The 20740-nt window shown below is 50.3% G+C and overlaps 2 protein-coding genes across 4 annotated transcripts in view; one reads left to right on the forward strand and one right to left on the reverse strand.

The window, feature by feature from the left end:
* The window catches only part of kcnh1a (potassium voltage-gated channel, subfamily H (eag-related), member 1a), a 91916-nt gene extending 89817 nt beyond the window's left edge, over positions 1-2099 (forward strand). For all 3 annotated transcript variants that reach the window (XM_035400557.1, XM_035400560.1, XM_035400559.1), the window contains one exon: positions 243-2099. In XM_035400557.1, the coding sequence (XP_035256448.1) occupies positions 243-1124 (882 nt within the window). In that variant the 3' untranslated portion in view covers positions 1125-2099. The remainder of the gene's footprint in view (positions 1-242) is intronic.
* Positions 2100-4413: 2314 nt separating this feature from the next.
* hhat (hedgehog acyltransferase) overlaps positions 4414-20740 on the reverse strand; it is a 74691-nt gene continuing 58364 nt past the window's right edge. Inside the window, exons 12-13 of the mRNA XM_035400561.1 lie at positions 8566-8691; positions 4414-5342 (exon numbers count right to left, since the gene is read on the reverse strand). Coding sequence (XP_035256452.1) covers positions 8582-8691 — 110 coding nt within the window. The 3' untranslated portion in view covers positions 4414-5342; positions 8566-8581. The remainder of the gene's footprint in view (positions 5343-8565; positions 8692-20740) is intronic.

A 20740-nucleotide genomic window follows, 5' to 3' on the forward strand; every position in this document is an offset into this window, starting at 1 on the left:
ATTCACACCCAGTGAATAATTAATTAAAATACCTTAACCTTTCTGGCATAAGCAAAATGCCCACGGCTAACTTATTTCAAAAGAAACCTCTATTTTCATCAACGAAATAAAATTCTTTGATATATTCATTCACGTGCAGTATGACAGGACCCCTTTGGTTAGCAGCTTAATTCTCAGAGGCCTGCGTGAAGGTAGTAAAGTTTCAGCGGAGTCTAAGGGGCTTGTGTTCACTGTCCCTGCAGATCGTGTTCCGCAAGATCAGCGATGTGAAGCGTGAGGAGGAGGAGCGGCTGAGGAGGAAGAACGAGGCGCCGCTGAACCTCCCGCCGGACCACCCGGTGCGGCGGCTGTTCCAGCGCTTCCGGCAGCAGAAGGAGGCGCGCATGGCGCTGGAGCGGAGCGAGCCGGAGGCGCTTGAGCCCGACGTGGAGAAGGGCGTCGCCCGCGTCACGCAGGCCACCGCCCACCACGTCATCGCCACCACCAGCATCGTCACGGTGACGGAGAGCCCCGCTACGCCCATCCCCTCCGTCTCGTCCTCCGCCTCCACATCCGGGGGAGGGGGGGGGCTCGCCAACCGCGCCAAGCTCCAGGCCCCCGCCCCCGCGGCCGGCCAGCCCGGGAGCAAGTCCGCCGAGCCCGCCAAGGGCAAGGGCTGGGGCCGCTTCAAGGACGCCACGGGCAAGATGGACACCTGGACCAAAGTGTCCAAGGCCGAGTCCATGGAGACGCTGCCGGAGAGGGCCAAGGCCTCCGCCCACGAGGAGGCGTCGCTGAAGAAGACCGACTCCTGCGACAGCGGCATCACCAAGAGCGACCTGCGGCTGGACAGCGTGGGGGGGGAGGCGCGCACCCCCCAGGACCGCAGCCCCGTGCAGCCCGAGGCCCGGCACGCCTTCTACCCCATCCCCGAACACTCGCTCCAGGCCTCGCTCCTGGAGCTCAAGCACGAGCTGAAGGAGGAGATGAAGGCCCTGGAGGGCCGCATGGCCGGCCTGGAGAGCCAGCTGGCCGAGGTGCTGAGAATACTCAAGTGCAGGAGGGCCCCCAGCTCCCCCCGGCCCCTCTTCGAGATCTCGCGTCCCGCCTCCCCCGAGTCCGACAAGGAGGACATCTTCTCGTGAGCCGCTCTGAGAGAGACACCGTTTGTTTCCATGTCCTGAAGTTAAGCGCACGGGGCCTTCGGGGTGGCCGCCGCGGTTCTGCATGGGCAGGGAACCGACGCGACTTTCAGCCACTGAGCGCACCGCGCACCACCTGAGCCCGGATTCAGGCTGGAGGGAGTTCCTCTCGGCTCAGTCCTCGGCCCAGCGCTGCATTGCTGGCGCGCCCATAGGCGAAGAATGGCAAAGCCTGGGGTAAACTGGATCGCAGCTCCATTTTGAGTTCTGTTTATCGAGTAGAAGTAGCTGTACACAGTATTTTCAGTTCCAACGGATCTTCTTTTATAGAGTTTCAAAGCAGATTTATATTTTTTATTAACATACAGTAGCCCTATGGGCAATTCTATCATCATCTGTCCTTACGGTTTCTGAAGGATAATTTCTACCTTTTTTTCTGGCTTTTTTACTTTGCTACTTGCTTTTTCCAGCTGATTAGTCTTCAGTAGTTCTTTTTCCACCCAGGTGGAAAAGATCACCATCATGAATGAGAGCTCAGGACAATTATTTTTGTGTTTGGTTTCTCCCTCGTCTTGAACAAGTCTGCATATTTTGTTCCTGCGAGTTCATGGCTTGTTTCGTTTGTGCTCTGCGTTTTCGTGTGCTTTCATACGTTAAGAAAACATCACGAACCAAACAGATTTGCACAGAATTTAGTTAGGAACTCAAATGAATTGTGTCTTTTGCACTTAAACATTCTTTGACCTGATAATGTTCTGGTGACGACACGTTATTTGCATGTGGAAGGGGGTTGCATCCTTGCCGTTTTTTTGCGACTGCTCTCTTCGGACCTCGTGAAACGTCAAGATCGTCAAGTGTACATAACATGAAGCTGTGTTTCACAACACCACAAGTACACACACACACACACACACACACGTGCACTGACACACACACACACACGTTTTCTCATAAAGAGGGTCTTCCAAAAAAAAAAAACACTTGCTCGCAGCCAAGCAGGTCTGATGTTTAAGCTTACACGTGCATCTCTCTTCCTTGTGGCCTTGACTGTTTTATAGTACGTTCATTCTTCACAGTCCACCTGGTGAACCCACAGCTCAGAAAGTGAGGCAAACCTGGTGTGTGTCCTTCATTCTGCAAACCAGCTTCTCAGTGTTCTTCTGTAACGGACCGTAGCGGTTCTTTAATTCATCCGCCCCCCCCATTCTGCTGCTCGCTGGACCTGTCCAGTCCTGCGTAGAGCCTGCAGGGTACAGATGCGGTTCCCTGCTAACACACACAGAGCCAGACAACCCCAGACCCCTCTATGGCTGGTTTGGGTGATTTACGCCTGATATGTACACGAGGTTCGCAATATAAGCAGTACAGGGGCTCGTCCAATGAAGCAAATCTCATTCATTTCAATGAGCGACTCCATTCGCCCAAAAAGTCCTTAATTGGTTCCCTCGGTAGAAACGGTTAATTTCCCCAGTTTTTGTTGTTCAAATTCTGGCTCACGCAGAAGCTGATCCTTTACATCAAAGACTTTTGCTGTGGTTCGGTACCCAGCTTCCGTATCCTGAAAAGGAAGAACACTTGCATGTCTCTTTGAACCCACAGCGCTACTGTCCAAAGGAGTTTAATTCCCCATCACAGAGGCTAAGGATCGGCTATTACTGGAGGAAGACGCTCAGAATAGCCGTGTCAAGAGCCGCTGTTCTGGATTAAAATAGCATCTACTTGAATGAATGCCATCATATCGGAACTTAGCCTCGCATTAAACTGCAAGCTATAAACCGGGGGGTATATGGGGGTTATATGTGAGCTTCGACAGAACGCTTCACTCAATCAATGAATCAGGCTCTGAAGTGCACAGCTCATTTTAAAACAGTCACCATCATCTGAAATGATGAAACGGTCATATTTAATCTTGCTGTTATAGAGCTGTTTTATCAATGCAATTCTCAGTCTCAGAATCTGGAATTCTAAATAATATCTCTGTAAATAATTGATGAATGCATGGTGAAAAATCAATTTAATCAAAAAATATTAGGTTATTATTGCCTTGTGATTACGTAAAACTTATTAATCTGATGCAAATGGAAACAATGTTTTGCATTTTGTAGGCGCCATTGATATGATTAGCCTTTATTCCTATATTACATTCAGTCAATGGCATCAAACAATCAGCTGAATGCTCTCCCAAACTGATCAAATCTCTCCAAAAGGTCCAGAGAAGTAACATTTCTAGCCAGTTTATACATTGTCTGTACCTCAGCGAAATCCATAAACTGTCAAATGAAGCAGTTTGGCCTCAATGTTACTTCAGCTTTTTATTTTTTACTAAAGGGCAGAAGTGTTCAGTATCAGGCTTCAGTCTGAGCAGTTTTATAACGACGGCAGACAGCGTTCATTATGGGGAGAACAGAGCACCCCTGACACTCATGTACAGTCTCTGACATATGAATGTTACCCAAAACCTTATTTTCATCATGCAAATTTAAATATTGTATTGGGGGGGGGGTAGGGGGGGGTGTCTTGCGCTTAAATACGGGAATTTAGCAATAATCCACTCAAGTGTTTCGGGTCCCAAAAAAAAAAAAAACATCACATCAAGCTATTGAAACTAGAAGTTTAACGGGATTTTACTGTAATCTATTTATCACTTTTATTTTAAATGAAGGTGAAATAAAATTAACGGTAACATCATGTAAGCAAGCCCCCCTGGGCTAATGCGTTCAGCACTGATGTCCAAAGTGAGGCGGACTGCAGCATAACAAAGCCCCAGAAACACACACCTGCCCTCATTATCATCCGCGTCCAGCAATAACACTGTGGGCCACGCCCTTCTGTGGCAGGCGAATGTACTCTCGCAATCCGCTTCTCCCCAAAAACAACCCCGACGGGGAACAGAGCAGAGAGCAGCGGCGCGTTCCGCAGCTCTAATGGAAAGAACTTTAGGGGGGGTTAGAGAGCCCAGAAATTAACTTCTTAGGGGAAAACAAAGATAAAAGTTCTCATAATGATCGCACTCTTCTTCAGGAAGACGGAATCTGAACGGTCGCTGGCAGTGTGTGAATCCTGACAGCATCTTTTAGTTCCACCCGCAAACCTCTCAACACGCTGAAATGATGAAAGCGGATTGGATCACAAAATCACTGACACAAGCGCTGAGCAAAGTGTTTTATTGCATCAATTTACTGTCAAGAGGTAAAAAAACTAAAACAAAAACACATTTACAGGGGCCATTGCAGATAGAGATATCTAAATTAGAGACCCCCCCCCCCCTTCCTGACCCCCACCCCAACCCCTGATGTCACAGAAGTAACAGTAGATTCAGTAGTCTCCATGCATGAGCATTGCAAGCGTATTTGCCGGCTTTTGGCCGTGACCTTTGACCTTACCTGTCCATTGTCAAGCACCAAAAACCTTTGACTTGATTTTTACGTTGCACTTGTAATACGTTTCTTTGAGCATGAACAATAAAGACAAACTATTAGGAACTATTTTTGTGGTCAGCCTTCGATGCTGCCAGGTAGTAAAGTATTTACCGTTTTGGAATGTCATATTAAGAAGAAAGGGAAAAATAATTAAATATAAATAATAAATATGTGGACACTGCGTGACTTATGCACACGGTATTGTATTATTATATTTCCTGTATTGAAAACTTTTAACTACTGTAAGCACAAATAAAGAGTATTTGTAAAGACATGTAAAATATTATTTATAATAATAAACTATTTTATACATGGGCACATTTGGGTTTGTTCTGGTCTCCCACCGCTTTCCCACCAACAGAACGGAGCGTTTAAAAGGCGCCGAGGTCAGCAGGGTTATTCCAGAGCTGAACGCTGGTCTTTCATTCCAGAGGTCAGCAGGGTTATTCCAGAGCTGAACGCTGGTCTTTCATTCCAGAGGTCAGCAGGGTTATTCCAGAGCTGAACGCTGGTCTTTCATTCCAGAGGTCAGCAGGGTTATTCCAGAGCTGAACGCTGGTCTTTCATTCTAGAGGTCAGCAGGGTTATTCCAGAGCTGAACGCTGGTCTTTCATTCCAGAGGTCAGCAGGGTTATTCCAGAGCTGAACGCTGGTCTTTCATTCCAGAGGTCAGCAGGGTTATTCCAGAGCTGAACGCTGGTCTTTCATTCCAGAGGTCAGCAGGGTTATTCCAGAGCTGAACGCTGGTCTTTCATTCCAGTGAAAGTGGCCCGGTGGGGTGTGGCAGAGCTGCTGATGCGATCTAGAAAACAGCGACAGCTATTCCACCGGACCCCGCAGAACACCCGAGATCTGGGCACTGCAGCGTCCAATGGAACGACGGCTTGGTGTAGCAGACTCGTTACCACAACACCACCATAACCATGCACCGGAAACCATAGCGACACCGCAACTGACAAATCTGAATTACCAGGTACATACAGTACATTAACCACAGTACAGCAGGAAATTGTACAGTACTAATACAGCAGACTCATCCAAAGATAAATGACTGGCATTTTTTTCCCATATCAAAATATCAGATACTGCATATATATATAAATAGGTCTTTCACCGTTTAAAGTTTGATTCTCCTGTGAATTTTTAAAATGTGGGCCATTAGTTTTCTGAACAAGCCTCAACATTTCTGCCCAAATGCTGAGATGACTCACTGTATCTTATACGCGGGGAAACGCCACCAGTATAATAAATCTTGAGAAGTCATGAATGCAGTTTAAGCAAAAACAACACCGCAGCAAGAGAGGCTTGGGCAGGAGCGTGCTCAGTGGGGCTTGGACAGGAGCGTGCTCAGTGGGGCTTGGACAGGAGCGTGCTCAGTGGGGCTTAGACAGGAGCGTGCTCAGTGGGACTTGGACAGGAGCATGCTCAGTAGGGCTTAGACAGGAGCGTGCTCAGTGGGGCTTGGACAGGAGCGTGCTCAGTGAGGCTTGGACAGGAGCGTGCTCAGTGGGGCTTGGACAGGAGCGTGCTCAGTGGGGCTTGGACAGGAGCGTGCTCAGTGGGGCTTGGACAGGAGCGTGCTCAGTGGGGATTGGACAGGAGCGTGCTCAGTGGGGATTGGACAGGAGCGTGCTCAGTGGGGATTGGACAGGAGCGTGCTCAGTGGGGATTGGACAGGAGCGTGCTCAGTGGGGGCTTGGACAGGAGCGTGCTCAGTGGGGATTGGACAGGAGCGTGCTCAGTGGGGATTGGACAGGAGCGTGCTCAGTGGGGCTTAGACAGGAGCGTGCTCAGTGGGACTTGGACAGGAGCATGCTCAGTAGGGCTTAGACAGGAGCGTGCTCAGTGGGGCTTGGACAGGAGCGTGCTCAGTGAGGCTTGGACAGGAGCGTGCTCAGTGGGGCTTGGACAGGAGCGTGCTCAGTGGGGCTTGGACAGGAGCGTGCTCAGTGGGGCTTGGACAGGAGCGTGCTCAGTGGGGATTGGACAGGAGCGTGCTCAGTGGGGATTGGACAGGAGCGTGCTCAGTGGGGATTGGACAGGAGCGTGCTCAGTGGGGATTGGACAGGAGCGTGCTCAGTGGGGGCTTGGACAGGAGCGTGCTCAGTGGGGATTGGACAGGAGCGTGCTCAGTGGGGATTGGACAGGAGCGTGCTCAGTGGGGATTGGACAGGAGCGTGCTCAGTGGGGATTGGACAGGAGCGTGCTCAGTGGGGGCTTGGACAGGAGCGTGCTCAGTGGGGATTGGACAGGAGCGTGCTCAGTGGGGATTGGACAGGAGCGTGCTCAGTGGGGATTGGACAGGAGCGTGCTCAGTGGGGCTTGAACAGGATCGTGCTCAGTGAGGCTTGGACAGGAGCGTGCTCAGTGGGGCTTGGACAGGAGCGTGCTCAGTGGGAGTCAGAGTTGAAAGCCTGGCACACTGGAGCCCCACGTGCTGGAGCCTCTGTGTGTGACTGCAGGAGCCTAAAGGGCCCCTTCACCTGAGCCTCTGGAACAGGCCTACAGGGGAATCTATCAGCACAGCACAGCTCTGGGGCAACAGAATTGTGGGAAAGGGAAATCACCCAATGAACTCACCAGCTCACTTGGACCAGCTAGAGACAGGTGTACCATGCCATGGGATATGACACAAGGTGAGCACGGTACAAAGGCAAGCATAGTCCAAAATGACACCCATCTCCGGTTATTGTCAAAAACAAACTCACAGGCCAGTGTGGACTGATCCCCAAACAGTGAATCTCACATGTCCAAAAAAACAGAACTCCTGAGAAAGTCCCCTTGAGAACGCATTCTGTGGAATGAAATTATTTTTACACCGGTAATCCGGCCCTAATCGGGCCGCGCTCTTATGATAAGCCATTTAAAGCGTGATACTGCAGAGGAGCGTCCCGCGCAGGACCCGTGTCCCCGAAACTTCGGGGGCTCATTCCTGCGGCAGTAATTAAGGGGGATTTCGCTCAGACCAGCTCGCTAATCAGATTACCGCCGAAGATCTGCGTCATCCCTTCTACCCCGCGATCGGGCGGAGACGCCAACCTGCACGCAGCGCGAACAAAACCAGCGCCCTTTTCACTGCTGCATCATGGGTAAGCCATCTGACGAAGAGGCGACTTATTGCCCTTTTAACTGCTGCATCATGGGTAAGCCACCTGACGAAGAGGTGACTGATTTCCCTTTTAACTGCTGCATCATGGGTAAGCCACCTGACGAAGAGGTGACTGATTGCCCTTTTAACTGCTGCATCATGGGTAAGCCACCTGACGAAGAGTGGACTGATTTCCCTTTTAACTGCTGCATCATGGGTAAGCCACCTGACGAAGAGTGGACTGATTGCCCTTTTAACTGCTGCATCATGGGTAGGCCCCCTGAAGAAGAGTGGACTGATCAAGCCGCATATGACACTGAGCGCTGGTAGTTAGCCACTGACTGACTGTGACCGGTCCATCGGCTCTGAGCGCTAATCGTGGATCCTGGGGAGGAACGCTCTGTATGAGAGAGACCATACAGCAGTGAAAGTGTGGGGGAATACTGAGGAAATATAGTATCAGTAATATAGCGTCAGAGTTATGAACCAGAGGAAGAGTTAGAAGCTCCAGGAGTCTGTTCCTTTATAGACCTCAATACAAGGGAAACCCCTAGGCCTATTTTCAGTCTTCAGTTTTACTGAAAGCTCAACCTCACAAACAAAACAATGCCAGTGCTGAGGATGACATGCTACCAAGCTTAGTCACCGAGGGAAATTAATCTAAACTCAATTCATTCCAAAGAAAGAAGATTCCGGCAGGTTTTCAATGAACTCATTCAGCTCCATTAATTTCCTCGAGTGACCAAACTGAAATGGAATTGACCCCCTAACTGCACGGCACGCACCGTTCCGGGAGAGAGGACCGCGTGTGTCACGCACGGGACGGACAGAGCTTCTCCGTCTTTCACACGCAGACGGGACCCGTGACATCACACGTCCTAAAGCCCGGGCTGGTGTCAGTGCCCCATCACCTGGGGGGGGCGGGGGAGGTCTTCACCGTCTCACAGACGAGGCTATCCGGGTCTGTCCCGCGCAGACAGCTGCTCCTTCCTGTCCTGCTCCAGACCAATCTGAGCGAAGCTGTACAGGAAGATGAGTATCGGCACGGCAACAGTGGACCAGCCTGCAGGGGAGACAAGCAGATATATTAAATCCACACATTACACCCTTCACAGATATTAAATGCACACAGTACACCCTTCACAGATATTAAATGCACACATTACACTCTTCACAGATATTAAATGCACACATTACACCCTTCAGATATTAAATGCACACATTACACCCTTCACAGATATTAAGCCAGGCCTGGGTGGGCTGAACGGCCTGTATTAGCCAGGCCTGGGTGGGCTGAACGGCCTGTATTAGCCAGGCCTGGGTGGGCTGAACGGCCTGTATTAGCCAGGCCTGGGTGGGCTGAACGGCCTGTATTAGCCAGGCCTGGGCGGGCTGAACGGCCTGTATTAGTCAATAAACAGCAGTCTCCTTGTGTTCTGCAGGTCTTGGGGAACCCATCCGGACGCCAGCCCTAATGTGACTGTAGCTGTACTCATCTCTAATATCTCTCTAAACTGAGCCCAAGTGGTGCTTTTCTCCCCATCTTAACTGCACTTCTGTGGCAAAATGGTGTCTGCTGAATTGCCAAATTGTAAATCGAAGGCCCCGTCTTGGGGAAAAGTTCTAGAGCCGTATCACAGCTAAATGAATAAAGATGGCACACGCACACACACACACACACACACGCACACACACACGCACACACACACACGCGCACACGCGCACACGCACACACGCACACACGCACACACGCACACACGCACACACGCACACACACGCTCAGGCCCTGCGCTGGATGCTGTTCCTGTCTGACAGCGGAGCAGGATGATGTATGAGCGATGCAGGGTAGTGTGGACAAACAGAAATAAGGGGCCGCGGGAGAAATCCATCAGCCGTACGGCGGGCGCGGTCACATCAGCGGGGCCGGCCGCGCGGCCAGGAAGCGTTTAACGCGCCCGTCTCTCCGAGAAAAAGGATGTGTCCGTGGACTGCATCCATCCCACCCTCGCTGTGAAGCGCGTTCCCAAGCAATAAATCTGACGCATTACAGGATGCCTGGGGGGGGGGGGGGGGGGGGCGCACCGGAGACAGTGTAAGCTCACGTGGAAATTCCTTTCAGCCTTTGAGTGCCCGAGTAATGAAACATCCCATCTAAATCCCCAACAGCGAAGATGATTACACTCATCCACCGTGATTTGACTTCTCAAGGAGATACCGCCACATTACACAAAATAAGATATTTCATTGATTTTTTTGTAACATCAAGCGCTCAGCATTATAGAGCTAAAGCTGATATTTATACTTTAAATAATATTTAAGATGGCAGTGTTCTTTGTTGGGTCCTTTTTATATCTAACAGATTTGATATATAACATTTTTTAAAAACATTTTAAAACTAACAGACACAATGCTATATCAAGTGATTTCAAAACTGTAAAGCTTCATTAGTCAAAAATGTACTGCAGGTATGCGGTACATCAGTTACATCAACTTGTTTGTAATGAGTTGAAGTGGTACTATGTTAACTTGCATTGTCCCTACCAAATAAACTGAAATTAAATCAAAATAAAACTTCTCTATATATAAAGCACCAAGGTAAACTAATCTGAATGACTGGTTTTGAGATTGTGCTTTATTTCAGAATGCTGCTTCAGTTCCACAGTCCTCACAGGCACCATCTTCTACAGCACGTTTGGATGCGGGAGGACATGGCCTGTTATTCAGCCAATCAGGTCTCACACAGCATGACCACCAGCCAATCAACGAGGGGGAAGACTGACCACCCAGGGTTTAGGTACAAAGCTGAATTGGACCCGTGTGAAACTGACATTTCACAGACTTCACCTCTTCAGACACCAGTTAAATTACTTCAGATTACGAGTTCAGGTACATTTTAAAATATCAATCTATTTTCACCAATACCCAAAAAAACGAAATTCTTCTTTGAAATGACTGAAATGCTTCCTGGCTGACAAACATGTTTTGTTGAAAATTCTCAGGGATCTGCAGTTTGCAAGTACTGCTGGCAATCTGAAAAGCTGAATGCCTTCGAATACACATTAGACCCTGGTCAGGACTGAACAGGCCCTGCAGATGTAGTCTCCAAGGCAACCTGAGGAGAGCAGTCTGTGGGCCAGGGCAGATGGGACGGGACGTGTCCTTTAAACGCTGGCAGGGCAGAATCTAATCTCCGCCTCCTCAGGCTCGCGGCCCCCCAGGGGGGGGCTGAGGAGTCTGTATGAGCTAAGTGATTGTGCCCCCCCCCCCACAGAGATGATGTTACAGACTCTGATAAATGAGCCCATCAGACGCTATCGGCGCTAGCCTGGCTGAAGGACCGCGCGGCGGCTCGGTGCAGAAAGACCAGGCAGCCCGCTGCGGGACACGTGGCTGAGACTCGGGCTTATGGGAGATCCAGGGTCTCTGAGCGCTACAATCGCTAACGAACCGCGCGGCGCTGAATGAGCAGCGTGGTCCGCAGGGCCGGGGGGATCCAGCGCGCGGTTTGTTAGCCATCGTAACGCTCAGAGAGCTCCAGGTGAGCCCATCTGACGGTCCAATCAGCAGCTTTAATTAATCAATGGAGCGCTGAGTAACGAGGCTGACCCCGGGCATTCTGCAGAGAGAACACCGCCGCACACACCCAGCGGCTCCTCAGCCAATCACAAACACTGAGTGGGTACACCCAGCGGCTCCTCAGCCAATCACAAACACAGAGTGGGTACACCCAGCGGCTCCTCAGCCAATCACAAACACAGAGTGGGTACACCCAGCGGCTCCTCAGCCAATCACAAACACAGAGTGGGTACACCCAGCAGCTCCTCAGCCAATCACAAACACAGAGTGGGTACGCCCAGCGGCTCCTCAGCCAATCACAAACACAGAGTGGGTACGCCCAGCGGCTCCTCAGCCAATCACAAACACAGAGTGGGTACACCCAGCGGCTCCTCAGCCAATCACAAACACAGAGTGGGTACACCCAGCGGCTCCTCAGCCAATCACAAACACAGAGTGGGTACACCCAGCGGCTCCTCAGCCAATCACAAACACAGAGTGGGTACACCCAGCAGCTCCTCAGCCAATCACAAACACAGAGTGGGTACACCCAGCGGCTCCTCAGCCAATCACAAACACAGAGTGGGTACACCCAGCGGCTCCTCAGCCAATCACAAACACAGAGTGGGTACACCCAGCAGCTCCTCAGCCAATCACAAACACAGAGTGGGTACACCCAGCGGCTCCTCAGCCAATCACAAACACAGAGTGGGTACACCCAGCGGCTCCTCCTGTAAGACATACTGACCGGGGGTGTGGCTACTGACCGCTGTTCACAAGGAATAAGAACATGTTAAAGATCAGAGTTTGCAGCAGCCATCAGCAGACATTCTAAACCTCAGCAGTTCACACTGGATACATTCTAGAGTAGTCTCACTGTCTGGCGTAAATACTGATCTGATCTGAGCTGAGCTGGCTTAAGGACTGTCACAGGAAAAAAAAAAAAACAAAAGCATCCCACAGGCTACACAGGACCCCCTGGCCCTGTTTTCAGATTCAGCAGGTCTCCCCGACCAGGCCGGCCCGTTCCGGCTGTTAACGTAGACGATAAAAACTGTCTGTGATTGAGCGGAAGGTTCCAGCTGTGGGCTGGGGGGGGGGGGGGCACTCAAGGTGACAGTCACCTCCAGCCTTTCTGCTGACTCCTCCACAGGGTATTCTGTCACAGCCAAAATTCTGTGGTCTGAACGGATGGGTCAGCAGAGGCAGGCTAATCGCTATTCCACAACCAACCCCCCTCCATTGCTATCGGATTACAGACAACCCGCTGCAGACAGAACCGCGCTTCGGAGCTCGTGTCCAGAGGGCAGCCCAACGGTGCTGTGAGGACACGGCTGGAAGAAATGAAATAAACCCGCCTCGGCGCATACACTCCTCCTCCTTTCAAGATTAACTCATGTATTCAGCAAGGAGGCATGCAAGGCTTTGTGCTGCTTCTGATTGGCTATCATCCTCTCCAAGCACGTGCGAGGGAATTCACCAGGTGTGCAGACATCCCTGGACTTAGCGGAGCGAGGGCATGTTCACATCTGATCGAAACGGAAGGTGAAAGGAAACAAAAATACACCGAAAGCAGGACTTACCGCGAACTCTGCCCGCGAGCCGAATCGATGGCAATCTAGCCACCGGAACGGGGGTCAGCGAACGCCCCGGGAGCCGGGAGCCAGCCGGGCGGCCCGGGACGGCCTCCGGGGGAATCAATGCAGCGCAGCATGCCTGCGGTACAGGCCTGTCCCATCTCAACACATGGGCTCCTCTCTCTAAGGGAACGGCCAGCTCCCAATCTCAACACACGGGCTCCTCTCCCTAAGGGAACGGCCAGCTCCACTTTTCTCAGCAAAGCCCTCAAACTCCGATACAGGCCATTTTTTATTTAGGGTCTATCTGACGTACTGTTGCTATTTAGGAAATATGACCAGCATGCTTCTTGTTTAAAGTTGGTCCTTTTATTCTCGCAACACCAAGTTCTTTCACTCTGAACACACATGGTACAGCCCACACAGGCCACAGTTCTGATACACAGCCAATCCAAACAGGACTCTCGCTCTATGCTGAAGCATTACCGCACGGTTAAAAAAAAGCACCGAGATTCATACCCTAAGCAAAGTCATTTAATGCCATCCACGTATAACAGGGACTGAACGGGTTTAGCAGAAGCACAGCACACCTTCTCCTCTGCCAGCCCTTATGACTAACGCCCAGATCTGCTGTATGACTGAAGTACAGATCTGCTGTATGACTGAAGTACAGATCTCGTTAGTGAACACATCTGGCCGTACTCTCTCATGCGTGTGTGTGTGTATGTGTGTGCCTGCGTGCGTGCGTGTGAGTGTGAGTGTGCGTGTGCGTGCGTGCGTATGCGCGCGTGTGTGTGTGTGCGTGCGTGCGAGTGTGCGTGTGCGTGCGTGAGTGTGAGTGTGTGTGTGTGTGTGTGTGTGTGTGTGCGCGTGCTGGCTGAGAGCTGCGAGCAGGACTTTCCCGCACAGCGATATTAAAAGGGGTTCTGAGTGTGAAACAGGGGGCAAGCTCACATGGAATGCAGTGCTCACCTGCAGAGAATCCATTTGACTGAAAAAAAGGTTTATTTTCAGCAGAGTAGTCACAAAGCATTTCTGGCTTCACCTTTTCGGCGTGTGCACTTATTCGCAGATTTAGGAGTTCAGAACACGATAGTAAATTCTGTTTTTTGTTGACTGGTTTTTTTTCTAATCTATTTGTTCTTCATTTTTTTTTTATGTTATTTTTTTTCTTGGACTAGAGATATAAAGCTGAGGAACAACAAAGCAGGCATCAGATGTTAAAAAAAAAACTATGCTAGAGTATACCTGAATATACACTATATGGCCAAAGGTATGTGGACACCTGTGCATCACACCCATATGCGCTTTTTGAACATTCCAAAACAATTGGCATTAATATGAATTTGGACCCCCCTTTGCTGCTGTAACAGCCTCCACTCTTCTGGGAAGGCTTTCCACTAGATTTTGGACTATGGCTGCGGGGATTTTCTTTCATTCAGCCACGAGAGCATTAGTGAGGTCGGGCACTGATGTTGGGTGATAAGGCCTGGCTCCAATTCCAGTTCATCCCAAGGGTGTTTGATGGGGTGGAGGTCAGGGCTCTGTGCAGGCCAGTCATGCTAAAACAGGAAAGGGCGTTCCCCAAACCGCTGCCACAAATTCCCCTTCACTGGATCTAAGGGGCCTAGCCCAAACCACGATGAACAGACCCACACCATTATTCCTCCGCCACCAAACTTTAGAGTTGGCACTGTGCATTTGGGCAATTAGCATTCTCCTGGCCTTCACCAATCCCAGATTCATCACTCCAGAGAACGCGTTTCCACTGCTCCAGAGTCCAATGGCGGCGTGCTTTACACCGCTCAGCTGATGCTTGGCACTACACATGGTAATTTCAGGCTTGTGTGCAGCTGAGCACGAAGCTTCCGATGAACAGTTCCTGTGTCGACGTTGTTTCCAGAAGTAGTCTGGAACTCGGTAGTGAGTGTTGAAACCAACGACAGACTATTTCTACACACTACATGCTTCAGCATTCGGCGGTCCTGTTCTGTGAGCTTGTGTGGCCCGCCGCTTCGCAGCAGAGCTGTTGTAGCGCCGAGACGTTTCCACTTCAAAATAACAGCGCTTACAGTTGACTGGGGCAGCTCTAGCAGGGCAGAAATTTGACAAATTGACTTGTTGGAAAGGTGGCATCCTATGACAGCGCCATGTTGAAAATCTCTGAGCTCTTCAGTATGACCCATTCTATTGCTAAGGCTTGTCTATGGAGATTGCACAGCCGTATGCTTGATTGTATGCACCTGTTAAATGGACTGCATTTATATAGCGCTTTTATCCAAATCCACCTGTTAGCAGTGGGTGTGGTAGCCAAACCCACCAATTAGAAGGGGGGGTCCACACACATACTATTTTATACTTCAGAACACTTCAAACAGATGTCACTACCATAATACTACCACTTCACAATTCCTCCAGAGCGCAACTTACTGAAATATATGTTTAATGTACTTTCCCAGTTTTCCATTGCATTTGTCCAAAGATCAGACTGTATATCTGAAACTCTGTGCATCGTGACTATATCTTCAGTCAGGGGTAACTGAGCACTGAATGCCTGAAGGGCTGAATGCCTCTCAGGAAATGTGCAGTGTGTGGAAGGGCCTGATTATCCTGTTGCGATTGATTTAAATTGCCCGGTCAAGGGGGGGGGGGGGGGGGGCAGGTTAATTAGGGGGGCAGGACCGATGGGGGCTGGGGGGGGGGAGTGGGGGGGGTCGAGAGCATGTCTCTCCACAAAGACGACCTGCCCGCCTCCCTCGAGACCGGTCTGCACCCCGCGCTCCGCCCTGTGGGTGGCGTAGGGGGCGGGACCCTTCGACGAAACGCTTGACCCGGTGCAGACTGACAGCTCTGTGCAAACACCTGCGGTGCTGCACCTGTGGTGGGGGGGAGTGATTGCAGAGGACGGGCGTGTGACTGACAGAGCAGCAGCTTGTTCCGAGCCCCCGGGCTGGGTCACCTGCTCTCTGCAAAACCACCGTTCTTTTCTGCAGTCGCAGACTGATGAATTTCCTCAGTCTGCAGGTCTTTGCAGAAATTAACGCGAGGGATTCAATTTTTTTGAGAACGTGCTGCATTAAACTAAATGACCTGCTGTCCAAGGATAGGCTGTCATGTTATTTGTACATAGCTAATTTAGAGTCTGCTCTGCCCCCCAGAGAGGATGGGCGTTGAGTGCCTTGGCTTATCGACCAGATCTGTGATGTCACTGGGGAAGGACAAACCAGCCTCACTGATTGGGCCATGGCCTGTGGTGTACATCTGTCTGCAAAGGATTCTGGGAGTTCTGTCATCAGTCTTAAGAGACAGTGGGACCCGGCTCCCCACTGGAGCACATGCAGGAGTTTTTGTTCTTTTTTTAATTGAAAATGAGCTGTAATCCTCACTGCTACGGGACGAGCTGGGCATTTAAACTGCTATCGCACCGGAATGCTGAGCCTGGTCTCCCTGCCTATGGCAGGGCTCTGCTGAGCACCGGAACGCTGAGCCTGGCCTCCCGGCCTATGGCAGGGCTCTGCTGAGCACCGGAATGCTGAGCCTGGCCTCCCTGCCTATGGCAGGGCTCTGCTGAGCACCGGAATGCTGAGCCTGGCCTCCCTGCCTATGGCAGGGCTCTGCTGAGCACCGGAATGCTGAGCCTGGCCTCCCAGCCTATGGCAGGGCTCTGCTGAGCACCGGAATGCTGAGCCTGGCCTCCCTATGGCAGGGCTCTGCTGAGCACCGGAATGCTGAGCCTGGCCTCCCTATGGCAGGGCTCTGCTGAGCACCGGAATGCTGAGCCTGGTCTCCCTGCCTATGGCAGGGCTCTGCTGAGCACCGGAATGCTGAGCCTGGCCTCCCGGCCTATGGCAGGGCTCTGCTGAGCACCGGAATGCTGAGCCTGGCCTCCCTATGGCAGGGCTCTGCTGAGCACCGGAATGCTGAGCCTGGCCTCCCGGCCTATGGCAGGGCTCTGCTGAGCACCGGAATGCTGAGCCTGGCCTCCCTGCCTATGGCAGGGCTCTGCTGAGCACCGGAATGCTGAGCCTGGCCTCCCTGCCTATGGCAGGGCTCTGCTGAGCACCGGAATGCTGAGCCTGGCCTCCCAGCCTATGGCAGGGCTCTGCTGAGCACCGGAATGCTGAGCCTGGCCTCCCTGCCTATGGCAGGGCTCTGCTGAGCACCGGAATGCTGAGCCTGGCCTCCCAGCCTATGGCAGGGTTCTGCTGAGCACCGGAATGCTGAGCCTGGTCTCCCTGCCTATGGCAGGGCTCTGCTGAGCACCGCCTGGCGTCCTGACTGCACTGCCAGCATTAACACAAGCTGGCGCAGGATGGTTCACGATTATCCGAAGGGATCCATAACGAGAAAGTGTGCGGAAAATTTGGGCTCGCAGTCAGAGCTCTCAACGCCACAGCAGGCCGCGCTTTTATTTGTGTAGGAAAAAAAACACCCCCCCCCCCCCAAAAAAAAAACAAAAAACCAGGCACCGCCTGTCGCCATTCAGCTCGAAGGCACTGGATATTTTCACTGAACACAGAAAACGACAGCCTCCCTCCCGCCATCAGAGCTGAGCAGGACTGGCAAACAGCGGCATTAAAAGAGGGTGGGGGTGGGGTGGGGGTGGTGGGGGGGGTCAGGGGAGAGCTCATTCTGAGCACATTCTCCATCTCCAGCTCTCAGAACCGAGCGGTGTGGATTTCCCCAGACCGCTGCGGACTAGAGAAGGATTTCCTTTGGTGGTAAAATACATTTTTTAAATCCAGTTTATTTACTAAATCCGCAGTTTGAGATGGGGGGGGGGGGGGGTGGGGGATAAACAAGGAAACCATCGTTTTAAAGGTTTCAAAGCGCTGCAGGCATTAATGTTCTCGTTGTCAGTTCAAGTCGAAGTGCAGTGAAAAGAGAAGCACTTACCAGCTCAAATGCATCTAGATTGCACCAAATGGCCGGGCAGCTACCATGACCATGAGCTGGGGCTTAGAGGCAATCCCATCATTAGCACTGGATTTCAGGGAATATTAATATTTAAAAGATATCTGAGGATTCCTGATAAATGGACTGATTAATAACTTTTATCTAACTAATCTTTAACTAGCATTCAACTAATAGAAATGAATCAACTGTTTGGGGTTTACCCAATTTATGGTTCAAAGCATCACAAGTACAGAAGAACTACCATTTATCCAATGAATCTCCTGCTTCTGTGGCTGTTTTTCCCGTAGATCTCCCGCATAATTGCAAGGAAATCCCAGGGAAATTGGGAGGCAAACAAACGTTCATTTACTCAGCCCAAACCAATCATACTGCTTATCAGCCTCATGTACTGTATCTAAACTAACCACAATATTCAACAGACAAACAATTTTCCAGGAAAAGCGTTAGTAGTCTCACTCACCTTTGTGCCAACGTTTGTGTACAGATTTCTTGGTATTTCAATTATTGGTGCACTGAATTGAAATTTGTATGTCTTGAATATAAAGGTACACGCACACTGAAATCCAGCACCTGACCTGGCCCACAGCAACTGTACTGCAGTTGGGCAACTAACCAGAGGTGTCACTGTTGGGCACTGACGTAGTTAGACACCCTTTTGGTTGCAACACTGCATTCCCAAAGGAAGCTTTGCCTGACCACAGCAGTAATGAAAACTTCACACTCAGCCTATTACAATTTGCAGATTGTCAAATCTAATTATTTTCTTCAGCTGGACCCCGTAGTAGCTGCTTGTGGCTATATTTCTCACTTCTTTTTGGAACATGTAATACATGACAAATACTGATTGAGCCACCTCCTCTACAGACTCATGCTTGGCTCCAGAGACTGAGCAGAATGTGTACTGCAGAAGAAACAATCCCAGAACGCCACTTTACGTTAAAAAAATGTAATTAACAAATATACCCTCATCCCCCTGCCTGACCCTCTGAGGGTCATTGTAAACATGACATAAGTGGACTTATGGAGTCAGTGCTCCCTGATTGTGCAAAAGACCATCTGGAAGGGAGAAGAAGCTAATTTGCCATGACAACACAGTGGGATACAAGGAGCACAGATTGGTGAACGTGGAAGAAAGCGAGGAAGGGAAGAGGTGGCAAGAAAGAAACGCAAAAACCAAAACGCTCAGCAAACTGTATCCCAGAAGGCCAAGCGCACGGACCTTCTGGAAGGGCAGCTGGCCATTATCGGCAGCCTCTCAGGTCAGACAGGGTGACGGTGGGGTCCCTCCTGTAGCGATACGAGAGCCTCAACCAGCTCCAGCGAATGGGGGGGGGGGGGGGCGCTCGAGACCGAAGAGAGAGAACGTCGATGCCAATCGAGCGCAGAGCCCACGCTGTGTACAGAGGGGGCTGCAGGAACGCATCCCGGGCTTGCTTTGTTCCGCAGGGCCCTTTGGTCTACCGTATGAAGTCCGCGGCTGATTATGTGCGCGCTCGCTTCAAAACCCGCTCCAGTCAAGGGCCACACACTCCAGCCTCCGCTCGCGGGCCCTCAGGGAGCATCTGCTGCTGTTAGCATCGATCCGCCCGGTTCTCTCTGCTTCACTGAGTCTGTTCCAGCAGAACAGAGCAGAAACACTCAGACTCGACTGCAGCGAAGGGTAGACCAATGACGAGACCTCGGGGTGCGGATTATCTGGGTAATTAAATTAGGAGAATAAAGTCTTTCTGTGATACAGGCAAAAGCACAGCAGCAGTAGCAGCAGAACTGAACCCAGCTGTGTCTCCTCTGTGTGTTTGTAATCAGTACAGAATGTGATCCTTCAAGGAGAAAGAATCGCAAACAAACATCTGATGGATGACTGCTAGACTCGAGCCTTCCATATCAACAAATGATTTTTCAAGTGTTTTTTTTCCCTCTAAAACGTACCTACTTTCAGGTAAAATAAATGGTGCGCTCTAATGCACCCTCACCCCTGTTCCTGTGTAAACGTACGAAGGATAAATTGTCAAGAACAAAAATGAGTGTGGGCTCCATCTTTTCAGAGGAGAAAATGAACCTTCTCATGTTTCTAATAAGAATAAAAGCTAAAAGAAACTCCACATAATAACAGGGTGATTCACCATCTCAGGTTTGCTGCCAATTCATTCCAAAGCATTGGCTGAAAACAAAATAACAGTTTTCATAGTCACATAAGAACTGGGTCAAATACTTCTCTCAAAGATTTTAAACCTTTATACATTTTAAGCCAGAAAACTGACAGCTAAAATATTACTGAAAGTTTTTATATAAATTCAGGGCAAAATTCCCCTTTGTTAGCATAATGTTTTTTCATTTTTTATTTTCAGAGATCAAAAGGACTGACTTCAAATTTCTCTTGCCATTGAAACACATTTTAAACATGTGTTTGTAACAAAAATGTGTCTAACAATAACTTCCTTGCCCATTTACCTGCTCTTTACAGTCTTATGTATGTACAAAAAGTAAAAATCACTTGTTTTGAGGGATCTAAATCAATGTTTGCAGTCAAATCACTAATGTCATTTATTTGTGTTTAAACAGCTGCTAGTTTTCCTGCAGACAGGAGAGACTGAAGCATGATGGGACGAGTGCGGAGTCTGCAGATCAGACCGATGGAGCTCAGCGGAACTTTCAACCCACATATGAACCCCCCCCGCGTGGTCACGGGTTCGATTCCCGGCCATGACACCGTCTGTGTCGCAAACCCACCTCCATCTGTAACCCTTTCCCACTGTCTAAAAAAAGTTGAAAAAATACATTAGGAGGATGGACTTCCTACTCACCTTAAAAAAAAAAAACAAAACAAAACAAGAAAACACAATATGGGCAAACGACAAACAAATCTGGATCAGACAGAACCAGACGATGCCAAACTGGTCCGATCAGCAGAAAGGAGCCTGCGGCAGCTGTGATGCTGGCCATTATCTTCAGAATTCAAATCCACCTCACCAGCTCTGCACTCGATTTATAATGCCTTTCATGTGCTGTCACTTTAAATGAACGCTTCCCATTTCCAAAGGCAGGGCCCGCTCCTAATTTCAT

The sequence above is a fragment of the Anguilla anguilla genome, chromosome 18 (assembly GCF_013347855.1).
Source record: "Anguilla anguilla isolate fAngAng1 chromosome 18, fAngAng1.pri, whole genome shotgun sequence".
Classification (NCBI taxonomy): Eukaryota; Metazoa; Chordata; class Actinopteri; order Anguilliformes; family Anguillidae; genus Anguilla; species Anguilla anguilla.